General features: G+C 47.2%; 1 protein-coding gene across 1 annotated transcript in view; it reads left to right on the top strand.

The window, feature by feature from the left end:
- Positions 1-9,282, top strand: part of UBASH3B (ubiquitin associated and SH3 domain containing B) — a 19,029-nt gene that overhangs the window by 7,225 nt on the left and 2,522 nt on the right. Inside the window, exons 7-13 of the mRNA XM_029962064.1 lie at positions 3,231-3,366; positions 3,782-3,902; positions 4,765-4,887; positions 6,915-7,007; positions 7,344-7,488; positions 7,944-8,050; positions 8,974-9,083. Of these exons, the coding sequence (XP_029817924.1) occupies positions 3,231-3,366; positions 3,782-3,902; positions 4,765-4,887; positions 6,915-7,007; positions 7,344-7,488; positions 7,944-8,050; positions 8,974-9,083 (835 nt within the window). The remainder of the gene's footprint in view (positions 1-3,230; positions 3,367-3,781; positions 3,903-4,764; positions 4,888-6,914; positions 7,008-7,343; positions 7,489-7,943; positions 8,051-8,973; positions 9,084-9,282) is intronic.

The following is a 9,282-nucleotide window of genomic DNA, read 5'->3' as shown; positions in this document are numbered from 1 at the left end:
GCTGAGTCCAGGGGCAGAATCACTTCCTCAGTGCTGCTGAGAAGGTCCCTGGGGGAAAGGAACTGGCACACAAAGCCCCATCTCCTGAGCCAAGAAGAGCAGATGCTGCCCCTGGGCATGGGGTTAGAGGACAGTGTGACTTTTTTAGCTGAGATGTTACAGCAGCTATTTATCACTCATAGGATCACTGCTGGAGCAGATGGCTGCTGCAGACACTGCTGGGGAGACACCTCTGTGGTGGGACCAGGATCAGGAAGGTTTAAATCTGAACATTAATTTGGGAAGAGACATCTTCTGTGGAAAAGGGCTTGGGATCAGCAACATTTCTTAAGATACTTAGCAGGATTTTTCAGAAGGCTTCAGAGAGAAGGCAGCCCTCACCTTTTGAATGAGATTATGCCTTTTGTCCCTTGATTTTGGTGGGAATTAGCTAAACAGTGACAAAAAAAGTAGTGCTTAAGGAGTGGGTTGATATCTAAGCAGCCAAAAGCCTTTGACAAACCTGGAGCACAGGGAATAGTTTGTATGTAAGGAGAGGCACATCCTGCTTGCTGCCCCTCTGCCTGCACTGTCTGTGTGAAGGCAGGACTCAATTCAGACCCTCCAATCTGCAATCCAGCAAGACCACCCTTCCTTCTCCTAAAAAAAAAAATACTCTCAGGTCCACTCACACTGCACATTCTGCTCTAGTGGAGCCTGCTTTTTATTCTTACAGTGCCTGCAAGAGTTTTGATGCCCAGGGAGTAGCATGGGCAAGAATTACTGTTGCAGCAGCAGCAACTAAAAGGGAAGCCAAATGTTCTCTAACTCCAGCACCTCTGCCTCCAGGCAAGCAAAGAAAGGAAATGCCCCTTCCCTTGTTGCCACTGAAGGCTATAAATCAGGAATTGGAGCATGAAATGTGGAGCATTTACCAAAACCATTGTGACACACCCAGAAACGGTCTCGTTTTACACAGGGGCTTCCCACAGGGAATATCAGGTAATGGAATGTCATGTGGTCAAAGCCATACAGCAACCTAAGGACAGCTTACCACGGCACTCATGGTAGGATGGTTCCCTGCACTGCTTTTCCCTCCCCAGCAAAGCCAGAAATAGTCACCTCCTCTGCCCCAGAATGGACAGGAGTGCTGTGGATGTTCCACCACAGGCGATTTCAGCTCTTCGTGAGATGCCAAAGCCATTCCCTGCCCCTTTAATAACCCTGAGAAATCAGACTTGGCACAAGTGCCAGGGGAGGAAAAACAGCCCTAATTTTTCCAGCTATATTTGGACCTGAGGAGGTTTTTTCCCCACCCTTTCTTCCTCCTGTTCTGCAACAAGGGCTGGTTCATTTTCCACAGCGATCCCTCTCCTCTGGATAATGATGAGGGATATGGCAGAGGGGTCTTTTCCCACCAAGAGCTGAGGACCAGCTGTGACAGAGACCCTTTCTCCATTCTCTGCTTGAACCATCCCCTCTCTCCAAGGGGCCTTTTCCTCCAGGGCCACAGAGATACCCCTGAGAGAGCAGTGAGGACAAGACATCATCCAGAACACAGTGGATGTTGTTCTCTGCCTTCAGCCTCTGTTTGCCTCTTTTTTCCCTTTGGGAAAAGCTTCCAAACAATGACCTGTGCTTAGAGGATGACTAAGCTGAAATAGCTTCAGTGGTTTCTGTTTTGCAGCAGCATGAAGGAGGTAGAAGACAAGCTGGTGGCTCTTCTCCAGACACAGCAACATAGGGTGCCTTTGCCTCATCATCATTCCCATCTATAAATAGGTGCCTTGGAATAAGGGCTTAGAGAGAAAGAAAGTCCCAGAAATTGTGTGGCAGCTCCTGGGGGCAAAGGAAGAGGAGTAACCAAAAAATCCTTAGTGTTCTTCAGGCGGTGTCCTTAAAAAACTGTCACATGGGCAAAGCAGGAAAGGGCTGAGACAGGATGAAGGGCTGGAAGCTGGAAGAAGATCCACTTTGTGCAGCAGTAGAGAGGGGTCTGGCTAAGAAATTGAGATTCTTCTCATATTGAGATACCAAGTTTTGGGGTCAGGGAGGATGGATCTGTGTTGAACCTTTGCCTGAGAGGAAAAGTTCCCTGGAGCAGGGCCAGCCCTTGTTGGGAAAACTCACCATGAATAAAACACAGTTAAAATAAACTAGAAGGTCGGGTCTGAAGTGAGGGCAGGAGGCTGGAGAAACTATCAGGACCAACAAGGTGGCATTTTGTCTCCTTTGAACTGGTGCAAATGGTGTGATCTCACAAATCAGCTCTTAACAAAAACGCAGGTGACCTATTTTTGTTCCTCTGGCAGAGGCACTCAGTGTTATTTCAACAGCTGTGGAGCCCCTCTGAGATTTTATCCTAACTAAATGCCATCAGGAAGCAAGTGCTGGCATATTTAAGGCACTGAAAAGTGCAATCACTAGCAACTATTTCTGTCAAAGCAAATGGCCACGTACATTATCTGATAATGGGGTTTTTTTTTAATGACTAAGCAAAGGTAACCCACCCAATGTGCTGAGTCAGCAGAGAGGCACTGCAGCTTCTGTAATTGCCTGTCAGGGTTTAGTCCCAAGGGTTTTGGTCAAAGTCCTTGCATGTCTGGGCTTTATTCAGAGGCACCATCATTAGATAAACCCCTTGAGGCAGAGTGGGACCTATTCCATCCATTTGGCTGCACTTAACTGGGAGAACTGGTGGGAATAAATTCCCATGGAGGTGAGAAACAGAATAATCAGCACTGAAAAATGTAGACACAACCACCCAAGCTGACAGTGCCAGGTCCCTACCAGGGGGTAGGAGCTGTTTTGTGCCCAGGGGGAGAAGCAGGGCTGAGCCCCAGCAACAGCTTGTGCTGCAAAGGTGAGGGAAAACTCCCTGCAGGCTTCAATCCCTGAATTTTGGTCCACAAGACCACAGTCAGTGACATGCAGCTGGTCCCCAGGTGATGGTAGGGAGCATCCTGTGGTGAGGAAGGTTGTGGCACTTCCATGAGAATATTCAGAGCCTCACAGACCAAAGTTTGGGAACTGTTGTTCCCTAAACTGTTTCCAAGGAAACAGCCTGTTGAGGTGGAATTTGTCTCTTCACGTGTGTAGATCACAAATAATAATAAAACAGAAATAATAATAATAAAATAACATTACAACAGGAATTCTCCTCAGCTCCTGAAAACTGCAGAAATGCCCTTAGTGCAGCCTGGGCACACAGAGCATTCCCAAAGCCAACAACACCTTTCTGGTTTTGGCAGGTCCTACTCAATCCTGAATACTACATCCTCCCCATCCCTTCAAGGCTTCACTGATGGAGCTCTGGAGAGAAGACAGCAGGAAGACCAAGGACCTGGGGATGCAGGGCCACTCACCATCATCTGCCAGAACGTGCAGGTGGGGACCCCCACACCCCTAAATCCACACAGCCTTAGGGACAAGCTGCCAGCCACTGGGTTTTCCCTAAAAACCTGTCCCCTGGTCTCTTTTCACCACAGTTACAAGGTAAAGTTCTCTGCAAACTTCTGAATGACACAATTAACCACAGGCATTGAAGACATTGCTGTCCCCAAACTGGCTCTTAAGATGGTGTGGCAGGGCCCCATCCCCTGCTCCCTCCAGCACTTTTATACAACCATAAATTTACCAATATTATAAAATTCATAAAGAGTTTCATAAATCCATAAAAATCATAAATACAGAAGGCTTTCCTGTAGTGGGTAAAGCAAGAAGTGCCTGGTCTTGACTCCCAGAGCTCAGCAAACCCTTTGCACTCTGATGAAGGTCCAACAGCCTGTGATTTCCCTTCCAGCCCCTGAGGATAACCAGCCAGCCAGGGCCTCAGAAACGCTGCCTGTTTGTCTGCAGGCACGGGGAGAGGATGGATGTAGTTTTTGGGAAGTACTGGCTGTCCCAGTGTTTCGATGCCAAAGGTGAGTCTGCTCTGGGGTCTCCCAGGTTTGGAGGGAGGAAGGAGAGGGGCAAATCTTACATAGAACCTGTGGTTTCTTAACACAGATTGATGCTTTTTGGGGTGGCAGGGCTGCAGTCAGAAGCAGAAACACAAGCCAGGGAGGAAATGTTTGTTTGCTAATATTTGGGAAGCTGTTGCAGGAGTGATTATGCTCCAGTTAGGTGGCCAAAGAACAAATGTAGTCATGATGTTAGTAATCAGTGTTCAGTGAAAACACTTACTGCCATCAGGAATTTATTTTGCACAGCTGGCTCGCAGTGCTAAATGAAAATAACCCTACTAAAAGTACAGCTCAGGGTGGCTTTTGGTGTTTTCAACCCAGTAATATGCTTGAGTTTCAGAGTATAGTTAACAAACTGTAACTCCAGGCTCTGTTGGCGTTAGAACTGATCAGAAATTTGTCCCCAAAAGTCTTTTTTATATTTAAAACAAAAGCAATATCTTACAGCCAAAGGATGATTTCACAACTGCCTTCTTTCTAACTTCTGGCAGAAGAGCTCTGACATTTTGACCTCCTGGAAGAGCGTGACCTTCGGGGTTTCTTTTGTTGTGGGACAGAAATTGTTTTCCCATGGAGTAAACTGTCCTAAAGATAACTTTTATAAAAGCATCAGCAGCGTCCTTTGCTGCTTTTGAACCGCTGAAAGGCGTTTCACTTCATTTTGGGAGATTCCTGGTGGTTTTTACATGGGGAAAACTGCTCAAGAGCCAGGGCTGGGCAGCACCTGCAGGATGTGGGTGGTGGAAGAGGGTAGAAGAAGGTGTGATGCTTCTGTGTCTCTCTGAAGGAATTAATTCCAGCCTGGAACCTTTCCCTCCAGGAAGGTACATGCGCAGCAACCTGAACATGCCTCACAATTTACCTCAGAGGAGTGGTGGGTTCAGGGACTACGAGAAGGACGCTCCCATCACCGTGCTGGGCTGCACGCAGGCCAGGCTGGTTGGTAAGTCCTCCTCAGAAAAGGGGTCTGAGCTGAAGGAGGGGAGGTTTGGATTGGATATTAGGAAGGAATTGTTCCCTGTGAGGGTGGTGAGTGGGCTGGAGAGGGCTTAGAGGGGTGTATAAACACAAGGATGAGGTGGAAATTTTGGGGTGCGACTCTTCTGCCTTGAACTCCTTCCAGTTTAAGCACAAGAGGGTCAAGTGGACCTGTTGGATCCTGAGGATGCTCTGGGGGCTGGCTGGGAGAGGTGGGGGTGACAGAAAGCTCCAGGGAGACCTGAGACTCCCTTCCAGGGCCTAAAGGGGCTCCAGGAGAGCTGGGGAGGGACCTGGGACAAGGGATGGAGGGACAGGACACAGGGAATGGCTTCCCACTGCCAGAGGGCAGGGATAGATGGGATATTGGGAAGGAATCTTCCCTATGAGGGTGGTGAGGGACTGGGCTGGAATTCCCAGAGAAGCTGTGGCTGCCCCATCCCTGGAAGTGTCCAAGGCTGGGTTGGACAGGGCTTGGAGCAACCTGGGCTGGTGGAAGGTGTCCCTGCCCATGGCAGGGGGTGGCACTGAATGAGCTTTGAGGTCCCTTCCAACCCAAACCATTCCAGGATCCTGTGGAGATCTTACCCAGGAAGCTTTGCTGTCTTCCTCCCACACACTCAGCCAAGAGAAAGATAAAGTGCAAGGCAATAAAAAATGAATTGAGTGCCCTGAACAAACGAGATTTTGACGTTTCCAGGAGCTTTACAAAGTCCCTTCACCTTCCCCAGCAATTTTTCCCTCTTTCAAAGGAAACCTTTTCTCCTTCAGCTGCTGCAGCTGAGGAAAAAGGCAAAGCAGGAAATCTGGGGCATGGGATGAAATGGGAGCCATCAGCAGGATGGGTTTCCTTTGGAATACACTGTTATTACCAGCAGGGTGACAGTCACCTTATGCAAAATATGCTCCTGCCTTGACTTTCACCATCTTCCTTTGCCTCCCTAATATTCTTTTCTCGAGCTGCCTGGCTTTGTGTCATCAAAACCATAAATTATCAAGTCAAAATTATTTCCAGTGTTCTCCCACGCCCCCCATCCTTGTCCCTGAATTCTGAGCCTCTTTGTGCATAGACAGAAAACCTTTTGGTGGCCAAAGAGTGCTGTGATTAGAGGAGCCCAGCCCCACAAAGACACGAGCCTCAGCACTCAGCATTTCCTCAGACTCAGATTCTTCAGATCCTTCCCCTTGGTCACAGCCAAAGTAGGGCAGCTAAAATTACACTTGCTTCTTTAAACAGAAATAAATCCCCGTGCAGCAGCAGGATGCTCGGGCTCCACATGGCACCAGGGTTTGCAATATGCCCATGACAGCAGGGCAGTCTGAGCACACTTTGCTGGTGGCACTGGAGGGGGCTGAGGACAAAACTGCAGCTGCAAGTGTGACCTTGTGGTGCTGGAGCCAGAATTCCTCTGATGACTGAAGCCAAAGAGCAGCTTCCCTGGGAGGGAGGGGTGGTAGATCCCTCCTAAATTACCCTACTCCTTCTAAATTACCCCACTTCTCTCAAGAGATTTACAGACCTTGCCATGGAGCCAGGGTTAGTGACCCCTTCTTGCTCCCACTCCTTTGTCCTGCCTCTTCAAACAGAGCAAAAATGTAATTCTTGCTTCCTACAAGCCTGTGCACATCCCTGTTCTCCTTTGTTTCCCTGAGGCATTGCAAGAATATTAATAACCCTGAGAGTGGAGCTGATTCTTATCTAATTTTCAGTGATCTCCCACCTGTGTAATGAAATGGTAATTTATACTAGAGTTGAGCCAATTGAATTAAGTTGGGTTTGAGTTTTGTTGAATCGCTCTGATTTATGGCTTATAAATGAAATCAAATCAAATCCAAGCCCTCCCCAGTTTTTCTGAGCACTCTGGTTGCTTTTTGGCTGGACCCAGGGGAGGCAGAACCTGAGCAGCTCCTTGCTGGGTGGCTGCAGGTTGTTGTTGATGTTGCAGTGCCACTTGTCTGATTTTACTCACAGGAGTTAAAACTTCCTTGCAGGTGAAGCCTTGCTAGAAACTAATACCATTGTAGACTACATCTACAGCTCCCCATCCCTGAGGTGTGTGCAGACAGCACACAACATCCTGAAAGGTGAGAACACACAACATTCCTCTCACTTTCTGGGTAAAACACTCATATGGGAGACCCAGGGGAAGGGGAATTCAGGGTGAGGATTATATTTTATATAGCACAAAAGAACCCTTCTTTAATTGCCATTTAATTTTAATGCAGCTGCCAGCCAGAGGTTTATATTCCCTGGCATATCCTACCTTATATATTAAATACTTCATCTTCCATACCTGCCATAGGTCAACTGACTAAAACAATTCACAAACAATCAAACTGAACTGTTAAAGCTGCCAAGTCTTGCTGCCTCCCTCCCCAGCTGCTTCCATTGATCCCTGGCCTCTTCTCTCCCTCTTCCAGGTATGCAGCAGGAGAACAACCTGAAAATCCGGATAGAGCCAGGCTTGTTTGAGTGGACCAAGTGGGTCTCTGGGAACACACTACCTGCCTGGATCCCCCCTGTGGATTTAGCTGCAGCTACTCTAAGCGTTGATACAACCTACAGGTAGCAGAAAAGGGGAGGGGAAAGGGTCTTTTTCAAGTTTAGGCAGTGCCTGGAAGAGCTGCTGAGGTCCCAAAATAAACTCAGAGCAGGTTCCAGGCTGCTGGGCTGAACGTGATGTGCAAATGGCTCATTATAAACCGAATTTTTTCCACACACCTGCCTAAAGAAACACAAAGGAGCATCTCTACTGCAGGAGGAACACAAGCACACCCAGCTGCCTTCACTAAGTGATCCCCATCAGAGGAAACAATTATCATTTCCCCCAATTATCTCAAAGCATTCTTTTTTAAATTCCTTCTTGAAGTTTAAAAATCATCACAGCAGTCCTGGCACAAGTTCTGGGGACTGAGGGAAAGGGGAGAGTTAAAGAACAGATACCTTGAGATGAATCATAACCTGCACTTTAGAACTTTATTGCTTCTTCCAGTTTACTGTGTGTGTTTTTGTGCTCACAGACCTCATATTCCTGTCAGCAAGTTGGTGGTTTCTGAATCTTATGACACCTACATAAGCAGAAGCTACCAAGTAACAAAGGAAATCATCAGTGAATGTAAAGGCAAAGGTAAGTGCTGCAGAGGGGCTGAAAAAACAAGCCAGGCTGGCTGGGATGTGAAGGCCAATATTCCTGACCAGCCTTTCCCTCCTAAGAGGGGGAATTCCCAGACATGGACCTCTCATCCCTCTCCCAGAGACACTGGAAACTCCTGCAAGTGTCAGAGCTACGAGTTGAAATGAATTCACCTTATGAGAAAGGTCCATAAACTTAAATAACAAGGTATTTTAGGGATTGCTGCCCAACCCAAGGGAATAAATGAGCTATTTGTGCACTCTGCAGTCTGTTCCCAGCATCATCCCTCCCCTATCTGAGCTCCTCCTCTGAATTATATCCCCCAGAAAGACCTTAAAACGTTTCTCCAAGCACAATATTGAGATTTAAAAAAAAAAACCCAGACCTCTAGCTGTTATTTTTCATTCACAACATAGAAATGGGATGTTTCTAAGGTCTGGTGTTTCTACTCATTTCATTTCACTGATCTGCCTCTAAGCTTTTGCTTTAATAGTTTGCACACAAAACTTCAACAGCACAGTGGGGCATTGGTTGTAAAGGAGCTTGGAAATGGAAATGTGAAATTACCACAGTGGAAAAGCAGCAAGAGAAATTAAAGTGTTTGTTGGAACAGGAATTGATGTTTGTGTAGGCAAAAAGCACCTGCTTCCCAAGACAGCTGAAATCTCACTGCAATTCTTGTTTTCTTCAGAAAGCATCAAAAACTAAGTAGCACTGAGTTAACCATCATCCTGAAAATTGAGAAATGCTTTAAATATGTTAATAAATCACGTTTTTCCTCCCTAATACACAGCTTGATGTGTTGTTATGTGATAAGTTGAAACTGTTTTTTTTTAATGGTCTGCTTGATCTTGTGCACCAGTGCCTGAATTTGGCTTCATCTCCCTCTTTAACCTGTTTTTCTCCCTTTATTTCAGGAAATAACATCCTGATAGTGGCCCATGCATCCTCCCTGGAGGCCTGTACCTGCCAGCTCCAAGGGCTGTCTCCACAGAACTCCAAGGACTTCGTGCAGATGGTCCGAAAGGTAATTCCCACCAAGGGGCAAAGCTCTGGCTTTGCAAGGAGGAAAAGCAGTTTGAAATCTGCTCTGCCAGGCAGAGACACTTGGTTCTGCCCAAGTTTCCCCTCATTTCAGCAGTCAGGGGAGTGCAGAATGTTGATTTGAGAGGCTGATGGTCTGAGAGCATCCCTGCTGTCACTGTGGGATCAGGTGCCCAGCTCCA

The sequence above is a fragment of the Manacus vitellinus genome, unplaced genomic scaffold, assembly GCF_001715985.3.
Source record: "Manacus vitellinus isolate BGI_N305 unplaced genomic scaffold, ASM171598v3 scaffold_41_pilon, whole genome shotgun sequence".
In the NCBI taxonomy this organism is placed as follows: domain Eukaryota; kingdom Metazoa; phylum Chordata; class Aves; order Passeriformes; family Pipridae; genus Manacus; species Manacus vitellinus.
The sequence above is the reverse complement of the archived record's forward strand: the minus strand, read 5'-3'. Positions and strand labels throughout refer to the sequence as shown.